The sequence below is a fragment of the Athene cunicularia genome (genome assembly GCF_003259725.1).
Source record: "Athene cunicularia isolate RWA chromosome 2 unlocalized genomic scaffold, athCun1 chr2_part1, whole genome shotgun sequence".
In the NCBI taxonomy this organism is placed as follows: domain Eukaryota; kingdom Metazoa; phylum Chordata; class Aves; order Strigiformes; family Strigidae; genus Athene; species Athene cunicularia.
This window is the reverse complement of record NW_020799095.1, coordinates 139,679,482-139,701,144: the sequence shown is the minus strand read 5'-3', so window position 1 is coordinate 139,701,144 and position 21,663 is coordinate 139,679,482. Positions and strand designations below refer to the sequence as shown.

Sequence of the window (21,663 nt, the reverse complement as noted above, 5' to 3'; positions counted from 1 at the left end):
GCTGTTTTACTTTTGCAGGTTATATCTTTATTTGCTTTTGCCTTTGGAGTAAATGTCTGCATGGGATTTACAACACATCGATTTAGGAGATCTGAAGAATGGGATGAGGGCCCAGTCTCAGGTACAGTAACGGACATAAATTGTACCTCGCAATACCCTTATGTTATATACTGCGGTTAGAAACCGCTCCTACTCCAAAACAGTAGTTTGCTTGTTCCTTTTCCCTCTAGGATATAGAGAAGAATAAATAACTTGCCGAGCTGGAGTCAGTTGACCTTTGGGACTCACCTATAGGTCTCCTATTTACTTAAACTTCTGCTCTGTGTGCATGTGACTATGGAAAATCTAGCTTATTTTAGGACTGAGCACTGTCAGTCTCACAGAGACCGGTCTCATCAGCTCCTACATAGTATTTGCCATGTTTTGGGCTCTGCACAGTTTCCTTCTAGAGCTAAGAGAAACTCCCCGGTGGGTTTAAGGGTACTGGTTTTATTTTGGTAGCTGTTGAAGCGGTTTCGAGAAACTTGATTAATGCTTTCAAGAGGCGCTGGTGAGAAAAGCTTTTGGGATTTCTGTGGCTCCTGAGGTCATGCTGGTTTGTGAACAGTAGACGGCAGACATCTGACGGCGGAGAGGGCCGGGGAGAGGAGAGCAGGTGTTCCCGCAGATGTGCTGTCACCGAGTCCGCTGTTTTTCTTTCACCTCCTACTTTTTTCTTTGGAGGAAAGCAAGAACATGCCACAGAAGGGACTGTTGTTTGTGTTCTGGGGCAGTATAGGGTTTTGTGAGCTCAGACATAGTCCAAGTGGAAAAATATATAAAATGGAAAACTAGTCTTTTTTTTTTTTTTTTTTTTTTTTAAAAATAAAAAGGTAGGCTTGACTTGTGTCTCTGTTCCTTCCTTTGGCAGGAGAAAGAAAACCTGTGGTCACTGACTTAGAGTTGGTTAATATAACTGAAGTGAAAGGGTTTCATTTGCAGTACCCGTCTGTAATGATAGCTTGTGAATTTTAATTATAAAATTGTTTGCCGTGGCCAGAGTTTGTTGTGTTCCTGGTAATATATGTGTCCCTCTCTCCTCCCCAGCCCTACCCCCCCTCCCCGGTCTTTCACAGGGATTGCTGTCTAATCACAGCCACTATCAGGGCTGCTGATCACTCAGCAGAGGCATTTTAGGTAATCAAAAAGATAATGACTGTTGCTTTTGAGCTTTATAGAACAGTAAACATTTTGTTTGAAAAACAAATGTATTTCTATTTTTATCCCCGAGTGCATGAACTGGAGAGCCGATGCGTAGCGTGTGTAATAGTGATGTGAAGGATTTGCCTTTCATGTCTTCAGCACCTGACTGCCGGTTGCTTTGCTTTCGCTGGTGACAGTCTCGGCTTTAGGGCAGGGCTGCTCCGCTGAGTTTCACTGAAGTCCCGAAGTTCTGATACTGGGGACCCACTGCAGCTCATCAGTGCCAGCTCTGCTGAGCCAACCAGCGCTGGTCAACACCACCAGGGCTGGGTCAGCAGCTGCCTGCTGTTTCCACTAGCAGGGGGTTTAGCTCAATGTCAAGGAAAATAGGAAGAAATACAGGATCTCTTGCAAGAGGGCAGGAGTAGGGGTACTTTTGGCAAGTCTGTTGAGAATTTGCTTACAGGTGGGATTGGACCAGCCCCTGGTATTGAAATAGTCCAGTCCAGGGTGCAACAATGAGAGATGGGAAAGTATTGGAGTGTTTTGTCACTTCTGTGTTTCTGCAGCTTGGTTACTTTTGTTGCAGTAAAAAGTATTATAGTCCTGTATGTCTAAAGGAGAAAGTAAAATGTTAGATTGGAGAAGCGCTTAATAAACTAAAAGCACTGTGATCAAAGAACCTATTTAGGCTCTCCTGATTGCATGACTTCCAGTTATACTTAATCAGAAGTCCAGTGCAATGAAATATCCAGAATAAAAAATTAGCATAAATTCTTTTCCAACTTCCTTGTCTTATTTATTTCCAAGTTTCTTGATGTTTAGAATTAATTGTTTTGGATTGACAAAACACTCTCTTTATCAACCATTGCTGTATAGACCATTTTCTTATTCTCCGGAGGTATGCCATGATTGTAAGCAAACTTTGGTTTTCATCTAGCATAGAACTCCTCTGAGTCAAAAACAATGTGGTATTTTTTTCCTAGTCCCTTATAAATGCAGGTCAAAGAAGTGCCATAATGTTTAAAAATCCCTTCTTGATCTCTTTTTACAGTGTACAGATATATAAGCCTTTATATATTTAAGATATTTAATATTTGTACCAAAAAAAAAATATTCAATTGAAATAATGTGTTGATTTGAAATTTCTAAAAGAGATTAGAGAACCAAGGCTCCCATTTTTTCATAACTTTGCCTTTGTAATTTTTTTGCTTTATGAACTTTCTAGACATCTTTGTAAGCTCTTTCATGGAAAATGGCCTTGGTAGTCTCCTGAAGCATGTTCCTTGGTCATGATAGGATGATAGATTAAATTTTGGAAGAAGAAATACTGTAGTTTTTCTATCCTTTCTCACTGAATTTTGAAGTGTGTCCTTAAACATGGAGGCATATCTTTCTTGTATTGGAACAGATAACATGTGTTTTTTACTTTAAGTCACTTTTCATTGAAATTTTACTCATTGTAATGGCATTCTGCAAAAATGAAATGCAAGTTCATTATATGAATATAATCTAGTAAAACTGGTGTTCCAGATATTTTGTACAGGTATTTGGTTGATCCATATAGGTTCTGTATAGAATCCAAAATGGCAGATTCTTACCAGATAGTCTCCTTCCTGTAACAACTATATATGCATGTCTATATTGTGTAGTCCTATCACTGAAATACTACTGGAAATAAATGGGTTTGATTAAAAAAAAAAATAAAAAAATTAAATATTGTAATCAGATAGAATCAGAGCAAGTAGTTTGATATGGCACTTTCCAAGGCAGATATAACACATTTACAATGGAAATGTAATAACCTCCATGGACCAAATCAGGAAGACCCTATGTAACTTCTCTCTCTAACCTCTGACATGAGACAATCGTTAGATGGTGGTTTTGAGCTTATTTGGCCAAAAAAAGAATGCATGGAAAGGGATGTGATAAGCTTTATGTATTAAATAAGGAGGGCAGGATCTTCAGGTCCCTCTGACTGCAGGAGCTGTTAGAGGGATGCAGGAATACTGAAAAGTTTTTTGAAATTGTGTAAGTTTGTTCTGTACAAGGGTTTCTGTTAATCTGAAAATGCTCATCAGGAATGGAGGTCCTGATGATATATTTTCAAACTATTCTGCATGCACCAGTACCTGTGCCATGGCATTGTGAACGACCTGAAAATCATGGTCTGGCTGCAAAGGCAAGGTCAAGCATGATAAACAAAGGAACAGTCTTGATGTATTCAGAGATCAGAGGAATTAAACCAAGTCCTCTTTTGTATTGCTATATGGAAAGTGTCCTACATTGACTCAGGAGGTGTGTCTTGAATTTGCTAAGTAATACGGGATAATTTGTCACATCAGTAATAAAGTGGTTGTCAAGAGATGTGAAAAAATAACAGGCAAGGTAGCTGGGCTAAACCTTTCTTATGTGAAATGGAAACCCTACTTGCAATTATAGAAGATGGAGCTAGAAGGGACCTTGAACAGCTGTGTAGACCTTCTCTGTATCCCAAGACATGGTCAGTTATTCCTGAAGTGCTCCTGACAGGTCATGGTCTAACCTGTTCTTCAAAATCTCCAAGATCAGACTGCACAGCCTCTGTGAGCAATTTGTTCCAGTGGTTTCCTGATAAATGAGCTGCTCTTTACAACAGCTAGACATTCCTTGAGCTACAGTTGACTCTATCCCTTATGTAATCTGCAGTCAGATTTACACCTTCTCTTTCCTAAATGCATGTTGACATGTGGTTTTTGACCTTCTGAAATGATCCCACTCTCATCCCTTTGAAATGAAGAGGGCAATGCAAGTGTAAGGGATATATAGTGTATGCTAGTATGTAATACCTCTGAGTCCATAATACCTTTGATTTGCAGTTCACTGGATCTGTGACCTATCTTCCAAAAAGAAAAGTAGAATAAGAGGTTAAATAATGTGGAAATATTATTTAGTAACAGATTTTCAGAAGCATTTGGCAGGAAGCAGCTGTCATTAAGAATAAGGAACAAGACTTCATATCTCTGAAAATCTGAGTTAGCATGCTTTGAAACAATTCTCATGCGATTAATTTCTAACATGGCTTTGTGGCCTATTTATGTGAGCAAAGAAAATACTGATCTGTGTGTTGCCAGCATAGCTACATGACCTTTAGCTCCTTGGAACTCCAGATGGCCAAAATATTGAAGGCTCATTAAGAGCACACTTTCAGGGCAATATATAGGGAATATATATATGTATTCCTCTAGAGTGTAACTTTACTGTGTGCATGATGTCACTTGATTCGAGCATTACTGACCTGACTGAAAAAAAACACAAAAGCAGAGAGACAGAGTTGTCTACTACTACCTTTTCCAGCAGTCATATGAATGTGACTTGTCACTGTCATGATCCATGACTGCACCCATGGTAGGTTTGGGTTTTTTATCCATTATCTTGCTGTAGTATTGATTTGCTGCCATGCTTGCTCCCTGAAGTGGTTTATGCTGGTGTCCAACCCAGTGGCGCTCCAGGGGAAGTGGTGGAAGAGTAGTGCTGGGGATGGGAGCTTGTGGATCATCAACTATGACAGCGTCACCTCCAAACTCCCCCTTATCATTTTTTCCATCCATTCTCACAGTGTTGGGATGATGCCATCTTGTCTGGGAAGAGATTTCCCCTCAGTTTATGTAGAGACTAAACTTTCAGCAGTGTAGAAGACTAGGGGAAAAATATATAAGAAGAGATCAGATCAGCTGTTTCCTAAAAGTGCCATTGCATCAGTCGTCTTAGAATCATACTGCTAGTCATGGCGAGGTTTACCAAACCCAAGCTCTGGTCTAAAAGAAAACAAACCCCAAGACCATTTCAAACACTTAATTTTAATAGGTCTCTCAAGGAACAAAAGACATTGTGAAATTTTCCTTGGGACACCTCTGTTTTTAAAGAATATCATACATTTATTGTTTTATTTCATAAAATACGATTAACCCAAGAGAGTAGCATACAATTGTCCTGCTTCATATAAGCTGCTATGTAGGATTCTCTTATAAGAAAAATCTAAAAATTAGTAAGTTTTGAGAAGAGAGAAATACATGTAGCTTTGACAGTAAGGGCCCTTACTGATAAATAGATTACTGAAATCTAATACATTATTCATGGTTTTCAAACTGGCAGTCCTCCATTTAATTATACACATCAAATATATTGATCTTTTACATACTTCTGTATTTTGATAAGTTTTTATAATATAATGCTCTGCAGAAGTCTACCGAAAAGCCTTGCTTTACTTCACCATTAATTTATAGAACATCTTACAGTTTTCTTTCACGCTTGACATTGATTTGGCCCCTTCCAGTATGGCCAACCAAGTCCTGCTGACTGCGTGTAGATTAATTGCAGTCCTTTAATTGCAGTCCTTTCCTATGCAAACTGCCCAGCCAGCCATGAAAATGTCACTTGGTTTCTGAAAACAAAGACCTGTTTCTGAGGAATAGCTGCAGCTCCTGGAATGGGGCCTTGGAGACTTCAATACATTTCTGCTAATGATCTCTTGATTGTTACAGAAGTAAAGCCAGGGCTGGTTTTTTTTGCGGGATGTTATCACAGCATGCTGCTTCCTTTTTTTTCTTCTTTCTTTTCCTTCCCAAAAAGAGCAACATTTTTGGAATTTGTTCTTTTTTTTTTTTTTTTTTTTTTAACCCTTCTCCTCTCTCTGCTTCCTTCCCCAGAGCAGGCAGACGAGGTTTTGCTCATCTGAGTGGCTCAGGGCTGAGCTGCCTGTCCCACTGCTGCCAGCCTGACAGATGTTGCCCTGTTTCTTGTTCCACACAGTTCTGTCAGATTCCCCCTGGATCAGTACCTCTGGCTCCTGCAAGAACAGATGCTTTGAACTTCAAGAGGCAGAGCCTCCTGGCTGCCGCTGTGACAACCTGTGCAAGAGCTACAACAGCTGCTGCTTTGACTTTGATGAGCTGTGCTTAAAGACAGGTACGATGGGCCTCCTGTCCCGCACTGCTGGCACCTGATTTCTGCCAGCAGTCGGAACCCGCATGATAAACCAGCGCTCCCTGCCATAACCTGCACCTCCTCCTAGCCTTGCCTTGCCTTGCCAGGCAGGGTTGGCTCAGCCCGAAATACAGCCCATGCTTCCTTGCAAGGAGCAGTAGGGATGCGCACCTATTACTCCTCACTGCTGGGTTTTGGCCATGGTTTCCAGGACAGAAGCAGCAGGGTACTATCCATACTACATGAAAAATAGATCTTCTGATACTCAAATAAAAGTAATAATCAGTGTTCAGACACCACTTAAACCTCTAGGTTACAATGAAGAGAGACATGGTAAAGGCTGGAGGTAGGTCACTGTGTGTCAACCATCCTTTTTTGTCCCAAAGGATAACTTAATACTGGATCAATTCATGCTTGCTTTTGGGCTGTGCATTGCGGTTACTCATGAAGGTGCCTCGGAAGCTGGGAGGGTTGAAGCAGGACGGGTCCCCTCGGAGTGACCTGCAAGTGACAGGCTGGGCTTGTTACCCTCGCCTCAGACTCTGGTTCCCAGATGTCATATAATACATTGGTAAAAACTTGACTTCAATTCATGGGACCCTGGGGGGTGGAAATACAGCACAAGGTTCAATTTCTTTTTGTGTTTTTCATGAGTCATAGGCAAGGAAAACTTCAAAGAGGGCCATGAGTTATGTTTTACTTCTTAGCACAGTGCATTTAAATTAGTAGTTGTGCCCATCTCCTTGAGTGTTTGCACAGTGGTCAGAGTTGACACAGGTGCCTTCTACTTTTGCCACTGAATATTTTCTTGCTTTATCAAAGAATTACACTTCCTAAGCAGCCAGAAGAGAAGTTAAAAATATCATTGCTCATGGATGTGCCATGCTTGAGAGTCCTGACTTCCTCAGTTCTGTTTATAGTGATATCCTTTCAATAGCTTGGTACCAAAAAATGGTGAGCTAACCCAATAGGAAGAACTACTATGGTTTCAGGCCAAAAACTTTTGAATTTTAGGCCGATACTGTTTTGCCCTTGGTGTAAATGGCTGCAGAATGAGAGGCTCTTTTTAAAGACTTTCAGCACAATACAAGATGCTTTCTATGAAAGGGCAGATTTTCAGTTCCTTAGCCTCCTGTCTGCCCTGCACCCTGTCCATATATGCGTATGGATACCTGCATAGCCCTTGGGATTGTGTGAATTGTCACATACTCCCATAGGCATTTATTAAGGCAATTATCACATGTACAATCTCAAAATATTGCATATTTTTAGAAAAAAGCTCCAAATGATGGAGAAAAGGAAGACATTGCTGGGTGCATCTTGTCTAAAGTGAATTTTAGTTTCTTGTTGGTTGGGCCAGGATGTGGAAAACCATATGCTTACATCCTTAGGTCCTATTCCATAGTGTAGCGATGTACTGCCCTTGAGAGATCACTGCAATTTAGACAGGCCCTTAGTTCCTAACTACTTTCACAAGATGAGAAGAGCTGGAGTGCTGTACAGCAGTCCTGCCACGCTTTTTTCTGAAGAGCAGCTCTTCTCATAACTTGGCAGTTGGTGCTGAATCTGACCTCTGTGTAAGGAACTGATGGAAGTAAAGCATCAGTTTGCACCCACATAGTCTCTTTTCAATTTTCTCTTATTTCCTATGGATTGAACTGGGGGCTCAAGTAGTTGGGGAAAAAATAATGGATTACTCAAGAAGCACTAGAATTCTTAGTTTGTGCTTCAGGCCCCACCATTTATCTGTCAAGATCCTTTCTTGTCATGCCTTTCCACACTTTTTCTGGCATTCAGATTGTACAAAACCTGGAGTACAACACCTGTGTGTGGGTGGAGGAGCTCTCCTGCACTTGCAGGACATAGGGGTCTTTTGTTTGTGGTTGACATGCCTAGTTCAGAAGTCTTGAAATAACTCAAATGAGGCCATAAACTTTACATCCAACTTTAATGACTAGATTTTTGTCACTGGCTTGAGTGAGTACTACTTGATTCGATTATAATCTCTCATTCTTGCTTACCTTGTGAATATTTTAGCTCGGGGCTGGGAATGTACCAAAGATCGCTGTGGAGAAACCAGGAATGATGACAATGCTTGTCACTGCTCTGAAGACTGCTTAAGTAGAGGAGATTGTTGTACTAATTACCAAGTCGTTTGCAAAGGTACGTCTTTGGTCTTTCTACCTCTTATCTTTCCAAGCCAGATAGAAGACAGCCCTGTGGGTAAAGAGTTTTCTTCTAAAGGAGGAACCTTCTTGGTTCTGATTTTGTTGGAGGGGGGGGGGGAAAGAATGGAGAATCACATTTGTAATTTTTGTGGCACTACCAGAGGTGAATACTTGTAGTTTATTGATGGTAGAAGGACGTTGCCTTTGTCTGTAGAGATACTGATAGAAAAAGAGAAGGTGTAGGTGGATGAAGAATTTAAAGCAAAACATAGAGGTGTTTAGATGCATTTGTCTGCATCGCAGGGAAAGCAGGGATACCTGACAGTTTCTGAAGGAATGGAGCATTCCTAGATATGTTATCTCTGTCTTGAAGACCTCTTCCCACTCTCCACAAAAGCTCCTGCTCAAACTACTTGGCCTAACACCTGCAGGCTTTGTTTCTTGTGAGAGAGGACTTGTGAGATGATGAGGGCTGTAATTTGCAAATTCTAGACAGGCCATGACTGCAGTACAGCCTGCACCGGTTGGTGGGTGGATGGGCTGTGAAGGCTTAATTTTCATCCTTTACCCCAATCTTTTGAAGCATGTACTGCCTTGTGTAATGTATCTCCCATTTGGAGCAGGTCATCTTATTCTTGGTAGTCAACACTACAGGTTGTCCTTCTATATCTCAGCTAGTTCTTAGTTTTTTCATTCATTAACTTTACTGGTGGGAGGGTTACAGTTTGAAATGTCCTTTTGCACATTTTGGCCAACTGCATAAGTTCATGAAATCATAACAGTCCAGATCCATACACTGAAAATGGGCTTTTCCTTACTCGAGTTTTGCTGTTGGGAATCCAAATTAAATGTGTCTTCCAGCAAGTCCCCATAGACTATGTTCTTCCTTTTCCCAAAGAATCACAAGGCTGAGACCACTTAAATGCTGGTATAGTTTTCAATTCCTGCCTTTTTTGTGAGGTGACTCTTACAAGGGTCAAGACAGGAATTTACATGTCTCCAGGTTTAATGTACATAATCTTTGTTCATTTGGCTAATAACAAATGATCTCAGTGACCCTGGCTTTCTGACAGGAGTAAGCCTTATGTGAGAACAGTGTTTCCTCTTTATTCCTGCCTTAGCCTATCTGAGGATAGTGTGTTGGTTTTGGGTTTTTTTTCTTGGAAATTGTCCCTCCACCTCCTGTCACGGTCAGTTGGAATTGCTGCAGGACACATTTTCTGCAGATTTTTTCTATGGTGCTTTTTGTTTTGTTCTTTTAATTGAACTTCAGTTCCTTTAGTAGTGCCAAGTTCCCTGATTAGCTAATAATTTGTTTTTCAATTGACCTGTGAAAGTGCAAGTCATGAGCCACTCTATAGTCAGCATTCAGCAGTGAAAACCTTAAGAAAATAGTTGATTACATAAAGTAATTTTAACTAATCTAGCTCTGAAAGAGTATTAATGCTTTTTTTAGCTGTGTCTGAGTCTCACCTGATCCATGAGCTGATCAGCTCTCTAAACCAGCTGGAAACTATTTAGAGTTGTTTTTCTTCCCCAGAATGAATTTTATTTTATGTCTTTAGCCAGCTGAATCAGCTCATGGAGACATCAGAGCTGGTGAGGAGGAGGGTGGGAATTCACAGCCAGAAGCAGCACTACCTGTTTTTGACAGATCAAAAATAAAAAAATTAAAATAGATGACCACTGTGCCTAAAGCGTTACCACTGTCTCCTGCGGCCAAAAGGACACTTTTAACTGCAGTTTTAATAGCTACTTGTAGGAGTGCTAGTTTGGATATTCCTGTTGAATAGAATATAACCACATCATTTGTTCAGCTTTGTGAAAAGACCTGCTCATTATTCATGGGAAGTATGACAAGACAGTCCATTAACTGGAGCTAGACTTACCTTTTTTTGACATTTTCTGTGAGACCTGTAGCTGTGTCCACAGATTATTTATTTAATTATTTTGAAACTGCAATGTGACTTTTCTGGTAGGAGAAACCCATTGGGTGGATGATGACTGTGAAGAGATAAAGGCTCCTGAATGTCCAGCGGGGTAAGTGTTTTTCACAAATGGGGCAAGGCCAATGGTCCCCGGCTCCGCCCTGGACCTCTGAACACCCATGTCTGCGCTGGCCCTGTCACACAGGCTGAAGGGCTGTGGGTTGGATGCTTTCCTGTGCTTCCCCATTTGTACAATTAGATTGATAATATTGTAATGCATTGGCCTTTGAGCTGCTGGATGAATGCGTCTTTGATCACCTGCTGATGGGTTTGCCTGCTTCACTTACAGGGAAGGTAACCAAACTTCCTTGAAGTCAGTGGAAAGGTTTAGGTTTCTCTGATTTTGATAAAATTTAGGTGGAGCCATATGTGAACACAGTTCAGGCTTTTTTTTTTTTTTTTTAATTGAATTTTGTACTTTTAGTGTTATGTTCCTAAATGAAAGAATTCCTAAATTGCAATGGGATACAGGCTTGACTTAGTGAGGTATTTGAGCACATGAATAACATTGAGAAAGCAAGCGCTATTGAAACCAGTTGGTTCACTATTATCCTTAAAAGTGTCTGCTCAGGTGCTTGTGCTGGGTTGCAGCTCAGTCTGTGCTATCAGGAGGATAGTTTGGAGGAGATGGGAGCCTCTGCTTCTCCTGGTGACAGTGATGGCTGCTCACCCCCACTGCAGGTGACTAAAAGTCCAGGTGTGTCTGTCCAGGACACATCTCTGCCAAATTTTGATTAGAAAATAAAAATGTGATAAAATAACATGAAATACTGTCATCTTTAGTATGTGAGAATGCCTCACAAAACTCACTCAGAATACCACATGGCCTTTTGTTTGTGAAGAGAGAAGACCAGCTGTCATGAGATGTGGTTTTTAACTACAGATTGTATGATAGGGTGGGTACTCAGGCATACTATATTTTTTCCTTCTCCATCTCCTTCTATAAGTACTTGCCTTTTTGGGCTATATGCTTTTTAGCTGCTCAGCCCTTCCACTGACTGAGTGAACACTGCGTGTTACTGAGTGAAGATTATCAGTTTGTCCTGGTCTGTTAAGTATGCAAAAAAAAATTATAGACGTGTAGCATATGCAGTAACTGTACTTTATATTTTCTGGAGTCTCAGTGAGCAAGTGGAAATAAAATTATTTTGAAATGCTGCCTTACACTCCCACTGCTTTTGCTTTTAGCTTTGTTCGTCCCCCTTTGATCATCTTCTCTGTTGATGGCTTCCGTGCATCATATATGAAGAAAGGGAACAAGGTCATGCCCAATATTGAAAAACTGAGTGAGTACAAGTGTTTTCTTACAATAAACAAAAGACAATCTCTTGCAACCCAGTTGTTTTCATTGTTCATTGAGCAACAGAAGTCAGTGTGGAGCTGGTGGTAGAAGGGCTGTGCCAAACGCAGGGCTCCTCTGACTGAAAGGTCTAGCAAAGATTAAGTCTTTTTTTCCATGAGAGCAAAATGGCAGAAGTTCCCTTTGGTTTAGATGGTAACAACTGGTGGCTTGAAAGCACCCTGGCTGAAGCAGCAGACTGTAGTCAGAGTGGGGAGAGAGCTGCTGCTTTGAGGAATGCTGCTCAGAATCAGTGACCTTCATGTGGTTTTGTCAGCAAAGAAATGCATCTTCAGTACGTGGTATGTATCATGCACTATGTATCATGTATAAACTAGTTGAGAGAGGCCCTCAGAATTTTCCACTTGTTTCAGAAATGTTGAAGATACGGGTAAGTGAATGTGTGACAACTGGCTGGGGACGTGCCCCAGCGATGAGCAGTCCTGCACTCACTGCGGAGGGAGTGAGCATCCTTTGTGGAGTACTGGACACAACATGAGCTGCTGTCCATGTGTATGTGTGTGCCCATACCCTTGAAAGGTGGTGGGTTTTTTTCCTTGTGTGTATGCTGACCCTTGTATTTGTGTAGACATCTATGCTTTGACTTAATGATCTTAAATGTCTTTTCCAACCTAAGTGATTCTATGATCTGGGGGGCTGTGGCCAAAGCCCACTGTTAAACTGCAGCTTTAGTATATTTGCCACTTAAAATTAGCCTGCGTTTTCTCATGTTGTTTTACTTAGCAAGATACTTTCAGCGGCTCTGGAATCTGGAAGAAGACTAGCTTAGAAAGGAAAACAGTTTATGAAACAGCTACAGAACTGTAGCTGGTTCTGTACTCCTCTGACTGTGTTATTTTGGTTGTTTAGTGTGAAGTACAAAGAGTGTGTGAGTGAATTTACTACTGTTCCGTGGGAAGACCTGTTAATGTTAAGCAGCAGGATGTTCACTTGAATTGGTTAAAATTTAACCAGTTTCTGCAGCATTTTGAGACTAAGCAAATGACTTCTTCTGATTTTGTTTTCCATGTCTGAAAGTTTCTCTTCCTAATGTTTGCAATTACTATTGATTTTTCAGGATCTTGTGGAACACATTCTCCTTACATGAGACCTGTCTACCCTACAAAAACCTTCCCCAACTTGTACACCCTTGCTACTGTAAGTTCCTTTGAAGGAGTTTTTGATGGTAAAATGCTGGTAAAATCACTGCTGTTGAAATGTGGGTTGTGGGAAGCAAGGTTAGGTGTTTTTTTAAATAAAACTGATTCACTCTCTATCCTTTTCAGTCTTCAGTTATATTCAGTATTTTCTTCAGTATTTTGGAGTTATGAGATCGTGTATCTCACCATTATACACTGTGTTACAGCTTTCCTGCATTTTGTTATGCTTGCTTTTGCAGTTTTGTGCTGCTGTGTAATTACAGGACACAGTTTTCTAGGGGGAAAAACATACCACCCCTGAAATCCTACCCAGAATACAACCAGCAGTTCTTCCTTCATTGGAGTAGCTGAAGTCAGTGGGGCTGACTTAGCAGCTGACTTAAATTTACAGCTGCTGAGTGTTTCTGGATGCTGTGTTGGCCCTGCAGTAAAACGAACCATCACTTTGCACTCCAGTGGCATGGCTGGTGGCCAGGCTGTCCCCGCCTTGGCATGCAGATGCTCTCATGTGACAGTGTCCCCAAAGCTGGGCTAAGGGACTCCCTACCTGCAGCTGCATTTTTTGCCCTTCTTTTCCTGCAGCCTCTGCAGAAATGTTAAATGAGAAAAGAGGAGATGGAGAAATGAACAGCAGAAACTTCTTAAAGTGCCTTTACTGCTGGACAAATTGTGATATCAAGCCATGGCTTTGGGTGACTTGCCTCGCTTTTTTCTTGGAAGTAACTCTTATCTCACAGAGGCTCTGGTGAAGATAAAACATTATAAAATGGAAATGCTTGATGTTACACTTGCAACCAGAGAATGAATTATTGTTTCCAGAAAGGGAATTAATGATGAGGAACTGAAAGTTCAAATCAATCTTCTTTTTGTAAATTTTTGCTTACTTTAGATGGTCTCAAACTAACTTTTAACCAGTGTGAAAATACTTCAAAGTATCAAGTAACAGGAGTTCTTATGCTTTTTAGCACAATTCAATCATCTCCTACTGTTTTCACCACTACAGCCAGTTTTAAATGTGCTTATCTTAAAGTTAAAACCTTTTCTGGACTGCAGTTACAAAGATACCCATTTTAAAATAATTTAGTGGTATTTGCAGATAGCTATGAAGAACTGAATTTGTGTGCATTAGGATTTTACTAATTAATCTACTTCTGCACAAAGGGACTTTATCCTGAATCACATGGAATCGTTGGCAATTCGATGTATGACCCAGTGTTTGATGCCAGCTTCAGTCTTCGAGGGCGAGAGAAATTCAATCACAGATGGTGGGGAGGTCAACCAGTAAGTTTCAGATTCCCTCCTCCTCTTTCCCTCCTCCCTCTCCTCCCCTCCCCCTGTGCTGTGGAACATAGCCAATAATAATAATTAAAAAAATACATCTGTGAACAATTTGTACCTCAGCTCCCCCCCTGGCTGGCCCTGTGTCTATCAGTTTAGTGTAACATTTTGAGTTGGCTTTTGCTTTTCAGAATAATAAAGCCATTGATTATGGAAAGGTGCTTGTGTTGATAAGTATAAATTAGATGTGGCTAGGAAATAACCTCACTTTAGGCATCAGTTTAACACTATTTTCGTCACCGTGGCATAATGTTTCCTTTTCATTATGGATTTCTCAGGCTTTCGTCCTAGTAATGTTCTTGTGGCAGTTTTAGTATTAATGTTCTGTCAGCATAGCGTGGCACAACTTCATAATTATTATTTGTTAAGTCCACAAGTGCTTGCTGTTACCTGACTTGCTGCAGAGACTGTAGAAGTTTGTGAATTAATTTCTGCCTTCAGCACGGCAGCTGTGGCTGAACTAGGTCCTCTCTCTTAGATTCGTGTTGGACTCGGTGGTTTCTCTAGCTCTGTATCCTCATTCTGGGCAAGGAAATGGCATCCTTCGAAGTTTTCTGTGTTACTACAGCTAAGAAGGTCCCCTACTAGTGCATGCTGTGGTGGCTTGCTTTGCCAGCAAAAGTGGGTTTAAATTTAAACTAATACATTTTGTGTGCAAGCAGCCAAGGTGCATGCACATTTCATTGCACTAATCGGTTAGGGAAGTATAGATTAAAAGCTCCCTGACCCACAAAAGAGTGAGGTGATAGAGGTGGGGAAATTGGAATGGGTTTGGGAACTTCATAATCTGTCATTGCTGTTTGCTGAAGTGATCAGTATCATCCCACAAATCTCTTAATACAGAAGTTTCCCAAGAGACTAAAGAAAGTTACTCAGATGGTTTTAGGCTTAGTAACTGTGTGTGCTATTTGTCTGCATGTGGTTTTAGTCCGCAACAAATGCGAGACAAGACAGTTTAGAGCTGCAGGCAGATGAGTGACAGGCAGATGTGTCTGGCTGTAACTGAGCCAGAATGAGGTATTTGTGCTCTTGTAAAATTTGTCAGCATAACAGTGAGCGTGGTCACTGCCTTGCCCAGTTAAGACCTGGGTTAGCTTTCAGCATGGGTTGTGTAGAGAGCAGAGGGTGAGCAAACTGCCTAGCTATTATCCTCCTAGATGTGAGCAAGGAAGCAGGATCAAAACTAGGAGCAGTGAAAGGGCAGCAGCAGGTAACCTCTTCCTCCATCTAAAGCTACAGCCAGAGCCACACAGCTAACAAAGTGTGCCTGCTGCACTCGGGCATCGAGCTCACAGACACTGTTGTGGCTCAGCTGCTCTGTGATGACTTGTTAAGGAGCTGTAATTTAATTGTACATTGCAAATTTAATAGTGCATCTCAATCACAATTAGGTAGGAGTTTGTGGGGAACTACCTGTTGGGGACTATACAAATGTTTCTATTTTTAAACCATGATATTTTAAAAGTATGATATAAGCCTGTAAGTACTTCATCACCTGCTGTGTTGAGTGGGGAATATTGGTAATTCCTACGCTCATCCACTAGAAACACCTGTGCTGCTCCAGAGAATAAAAGTTTTTCTGTATTGTAAACAAGGGTCCTGAAAAATGTCAGCTGAGAAGAGTTCAAGAAAGTTACACAACAGTGGATGACCATACGCTGGATGAAATCCTCAGAGGATGGGGGGGGGAGTGTTGCATACACAAGTAAGGATGATAAAATAAACCAGCTGACCTGAAGAAGTGCTAAAAAGGAAAAACATACAAATAATGTAATAAGCTGGAAGTTTCTTTGGAAAACTGGAAACGTGTAGAGGACGGGCTATAATTCAGTCCCCACATACTTAATATGAGGGAAACCTCTAAGTTTGACAAACCTGATAGAGTGCCCATAATGGTTTGGGTACAGAGGTGGTAGATCTCTTGCAGAACTACGATATAAATGATGCTCTCCCTGCATGTGGAAGAATTGCAGAGAAAAGAATTGCAGATTTTTATAAGAAAAAGGTTATCTCCATCTATATGTGGATTAAATACAGTCTGTTTCTAACTCTTTTTTATAATTTTCTCTAAATATCACATTGATGTAGACTGCCAAAAATAGCTCAGTATTGAAAGACAAGACAATAAAATTAAGGAGGGATGAAGGGAAATCTGGTCGGCATATCACAGAAATATTGTCTGTCATATCACATATTCATCTGGTTATTTTTAGCTCTTGGGTCTCAAACTGGAGTACTCAAACAATGGCAGAGGGGTACTTGGCTTGCATGTAATTGGGAATTTTTATTTTCCTGCCTAGGAAGGCAGGAAAAGTGTCTGGGAGCCCCAGCCTCCTATTATAGCTAAAACTGCCTAAAAGAGAATGTTATTTAATGTTGATAATTTCTGAAATACTTTCTTGTTCCTGGAAACTGGCCTATTGTATATGGCTTTGTTAAAATGTGTGGCTTTTGGTGTTTGTGTTTGGGGTTTTTTTTGTAATTACTTGTTCTAATACTCAGCATCTTGCTGGGAAACATCCAGATTACCATGGACATCAGTGGGAACTGGCACATGAGTAGCTGAATATTTCTATACCAGGAATTACGAGAAATTAATTTTAAGAGCATTAGGAAAAGGAGAAGGGGGGAGAAGGTAGTTTGGAATTGCTTCGAGGATCTGTAGCTTGTTGTGGAACTTCCTGAAATCTGGTCTTCTGATTTAGTATACAACCTTGATTTATTATGAGCTTTAAAATCACCTTGTTTTCAAAACAAAAGCGTCTGACAGAAAACAGCCGCAGAACCTCTCCTTATTTTGCTGCAGCATCTCACAGAAACGGTGAGCATCAGGGCCCATGCTCCCAAGGGGGGAAACTAACTTTACTGTTCATTTTTCATGGCACTGAAACTCTGTTTCCGTCCCAAGTAACTTTAAACACTAAATTAGGCCTCGGCTGCCTTTGGCTTCTGATAAGCAGTAGTTTTCCATGTCTTTGATTTGATGTAGTGAGTTTAAGCCTATGCTACAGACAATAAATTGCTTTTTAAAATGAGATTTCATGTTCCTTAGAAATAATCTGTTGGTCTCCCCAAGGTCCGAAGATGACAGGTATAAAACTGCCAGCCTGTGGTTAATGGGGACAGAGAGGCTTCTTCAGTGGGTTACCCAGCTTGGGTCTGAGTTTGGCTCCAGAAATGCCTCTCTCTTCAGAAATATCTTAATTATGAAAGTATTGAAGGTTGTGTAGGGAACCTTCTATGAAGTTTTATTCCTCACTATTAACCTTTTAAAGAGAATACAACCCTCAAAAAGGGCCTAGCTTTAGATGCTGAGATAATCCTTAAAAAGGGCCATGACATTCCTAGATAAGTGACAACATGTATGAAGTTGTCTTTACAGTCTGCAAGGTATGCCTGTAGACCCTAGACGACATCACTACACTTCTTAACAGAATATTGCTGATTTTATCTAAATTTCACATTTTACATTAATCTTTGGCATAAAACCATTTTGCTTTTCTGTTTGCTGGTATTTTGTTGGTTTCGACTAACAATTACAGAAAGAACTTCTCATTTTCATTTTTTTGCCTCGTCAGCCTGAGCATTGACAGGATAGTTACATCAGAGGAGCCCAGACTCTGAGGAAAGCTATGATCTACCTTTTGTCCTGAACACATTTTGCAATCACTTTGGTTGGTGGGGGAAGCAGAAGGAGGCATGTTTATAATTGCCTTTTTATAAATATTTGTTTTTGTCTAGCTTGAGCCTTGAAAAAGCAACAGGGCTATCTGAGTCTGTCTAATTATTTAGTAGGATTCTTGTACCAAAATCTTCTGTCTGGGCAAGAAGACAATGCTTAGTTGTCAAGGCTGTGAGATCATTTGTGTCCTGTTAAAGAGTAAGGAGTGTGGAAGGGACTGCGCCACATTTTACCTTGTTGGCAGGATAAATTGCAAATGGTGCAGGAGTGTAACGTTTGGTGCACCCTGGTATTAATTCTGCATGCTTGCATCAGTCTTGTACATGTTTACCTGGGAAATGCTGTGATTTCCCCTTTCCCACTTTTGCCTGGATGTGGAAGGGATTTCCCATTTATGTATTACCAAGTCTCTGCTGCATGTGTATGCGTTTCTTCTGCTTCTGACACGAATCTCCTTCCTTCACTGGGAGCATGTTTGCGCCACTTGGCCCAAGGGCTGGACTTCAGACATCGGTCTTGACCTGAGATGTGTTGCTGCCAGTGTTTTCATAATACAACAAATAAGGTGCAGCCTTTGCAAAGTTATGGGCTCTTAATTATTTATGGAAGATTAAAAGTAGGGAAGTGCCCAACTTTCTGTGTGGGTTTTTAAAGACAAATCAACAACTATCTTGAATAACTCTGTATGTAGTATCTGTGTGTAAACATGTCTAGCAGTTAAAAAAAGGGAGAAGGTTGGGCTTCCATGTTCCATATGGCATTGCCACCTAAACTGTTGCTTAGCTTGTCTATTTTTATCCATAAATCAAATAAAAGAATTGTAGTCATTCAACACAGAAGATATAAAATGGATAGTAAATCGATTTACAGGATATGTTTCATATACATCTAGAAAAGCACATATCTTATTTCTTGGGACATGTGCAAGGGTACTAGGTTTGAAGCCATGGGACCATAATTTAACAGGTCTTTCTGCATTGAAAAAGTTAGATGTTCTTTAATTCCTGCAGCATGGTATGAAGACAGAATGGTTAATCTTTTTTATTTATTTTTTAAAAATATTTATTCCCCTCCTTTCTGCTTAAGCAAATTAATTCAGAAATACGGTCTTTACAGAGCTTACAATACAATAAAGCTTGTCCCATACGCAAACCAGGGCTGCGCATTTGGCATAGTTAAACAGCTGACTATAAAATTCTAATGTATTAACAGCTAAAGCCAATGTATTTACATATGGCAAATAAATTACATAAGCTCACAAATGGTACTGACCTTGCAACGCCTAACACAGTAAACTTTATGGTAAGTGACCTGAACAGATGTGACCAGCCATAGAGTGCATATAACATATTGCATTTACATGCTGAGTACTGGAACATCTAGGATTAATTAAGACTGTGACTCTAACCAACAGAAAGGAAATGGAACAGTAACCCGTATTCTCTTCTTAATTTCAATTGTATTGGATGGACAAGGTTGTGAGAGGGCATCAGACAACTTTTTTTCTATCCAACACTGACAATGTAGACTCATGTTAGTCTGAGAGGCATGACTTATAGTCTGCCTTGAAAGACAATTAATTTAATTCAAAGGCAGGGAGAGATGTTCACTGATGATTAGGTTGCATTAACAGTTTGACACGCTTTTCTGCTGGTGTTAGTTTCCTATAGCTCAGGGTAGTAAGGAAACTTATGTGCTCCTATCAGCTGCTCCAGTCTGTTGTCTAATTTTACCTAGCCAGTGAAGGGTCTGGCTGACCAAAGGCACTTCTGGTAGAGATTGCTACCACTAGATTCATCAGCAATAACTGTCACAACTCTAAAACACTATGAAAAAATTATTTAAAGCTTGTTCAATGCAGCTAGAAATTCTTTTACCTAATGGTTGCTGCTTCTCTTCAAATGTGTTATGAGTACCAGCTTTAGATACGATGTTGAATAGTGTTGGTTTACTTAAAACCAAAATAAGAAAATTCAAAGGTGCTTTTTTTTTTTCCCCTTGAAAAAAAAGAGTGGCAAGATCAATATGGAGTAATTCAGACTCACTTCTCAGATGTTGCAGTCAGATATGGGCCTTTTGATATGCTTGTCTTTGACTTCAACAGAACATTGTCTTAGCTGTTGAGCTTATTTCAAGCGTAGCAGACACATCCTCATCCAAACAGTTAATGCCAATGTAAATGGCTGCATTCCCAAGGTGGGATTCCTTACTTGGGAGCAGAGATGCTGCAGGTTTTCCCTGTCTGACGCCAGTCCAGGTGCCTTTGGAGGGCCCTTTCTGCTCACCGAGGAGTATGCAACTAGTAGTGATCTCCACCTCCGTTACTCCTGGTTCAGAAAGGCGTTCATGCTGTTTTCATGTGGCATTCATGAAGCACGTTCTATGCTCAACAGGAATAAAAAATAGCCACTGCCCTCTTGCAGGCATGCTGCGTACCTTGGCAATGTATGTAGGGCTTAATTATTAATCTGTCAAGATAACTACCATTTTACTTGCTTGGCCAGAAGGAGGGTGTCTTCTGGCACATGTTTAAAATTGTTGCTTAAAATAGACAGGGTCACGAGTGATTTCAGCAGTGCTAACAGTCAGGAGCAGCACAGGACAGCTTCAGCTGCAGAGGGTGGAACTTGGCTGGTCTGATTTGGCGAACCAGGCAGGCTGGACCACTTGGACCTGCACAGGCCAAAGCACTAGAAAGTCAAACTAGAGTTAACAGATGGTAAAATCCAAATATTGAATTCCCTGGACTTAAGTTTGTTGGTACTTTCCCAAAGATATCTGCAAAAAGATTTAAACTTTGCAGGAACACAAACACTTTCAAAGAAAAATAAATCTGCTGCAACTCTGTAGGGACAATGGTTTTCCAAGTATAGCAAGACCAAAGAGCATAACAGCAGTGCAGCTGACGGTCCTTGTGCTGAATTTGTATTTGACCTCTTTTTCTGCTATTACAGGTTCTACTCTAGGAATAAATCTGCAATGCAAAGAAAAATGCAGTTACTTTAAGTGTGGTCCCTTTTTCACCTGGGAAGCCCATGCACCACTAATGATTGTGGAGTAGCTCCAGCCTTAGTTAGACAGAGGGTCCAGGCTGAACATACCCTGTGCTGACAACAACACAAGCTTGTGGATGCATCCTTGTATTGCAGTCACACCTCTGACTGCAGCATATGGGCTCAGTGACATCATCAGTGTCTTGTAGGCACACTTCCTCATCTCTCCTGTTCGCTCGCATCCTTCTGTCCCATCCTCTCAGGGCTAGTATTCTGTGAGCATCTGAGAAAATCATCCCTGTTATTCAAGAATACAAAACCAAATTCCAGTATAAAATCAAAGCCATTTTTTTATTTGGGGGGGGAGCTACTTTGCAGCCACGTCATGATCACTGCCACTATGCAAACCCTGGTGCTGGTGGAAGGCTGGGACTGCAGAGGCTGGGGGAGATGCCTGGGGGACTCCCCACTTGGTGGCAGCTAGATTAATATGAACCAACTCTGAAATCAGACTCTTGAGGAGAAACACCTGGAAACAGAGAAGGGTAGGCTGCAAATCCATGGCCATTCTGCTCCTGCTCTTGCTGAATTTATTTAGCAAACCACCATTTCTATAGAGTTACAATGGAAAAGAGGATACATTATGAAAAAGTTAGAATACTATGAAAACAAATTATCTTTTCTAACAGTGATTTAAATTTAACTGGATTGAGTCCAGTAAGATTTGCAACAGCAGATGGGAGATAAGGGGTGTGTCCAGGCACTGGAAAGGCAAAGATGTCCAGTTTTCCCATAAATAACATAACCGTATCCAAATTTAATTCCTGTTAACTTATAGCCTCACTGTG

General features: G+C 40.7%; 1 protein-coding gene across 6 annotated transcripts in view; it reads left to right on the top strand.

Moving 5' to 3' along the window:
- Positions 1-21,663, top strand: part of ENPP2 (ectonucleotide pyrophosphatase/phosphodiesterase 2) — a 72,134-nt gene that overhangs the window by 15,684 nt on the left and 34,787 nt on the right. For all 6 annotated transcript variants that reach the window (XM_026843135.1, XM_026843137.1, XM_026843139.1 and 3 more), the window contains exons 2-8: positions 19-121; positions 5,974-6,129; positions 8,185-8,310; positions 10,295-10,355; positions 11,492-11,589; positions 12,721-12,800; positions 13,964-14,083. In XM_026843135.1, coding sequence (XP_026698936.1) covers positions 19-121; positions 5,974-6,129; positions 8,185-8,310; positions 10,295-10,355; positions 11,492-11,589; positions 12,721-12,800; positions 13,964-14,083 — 744 coding nt within the window. The remainder of the gene's footprint in view (positions 1-18; positions 122-5,973; positions 6,130-8,184; positions 8,311-10,294; positions 10,356-11,491; positions 11,590-12,720; positions 12,801-13,963; positions 14,084-21,663) is intronic.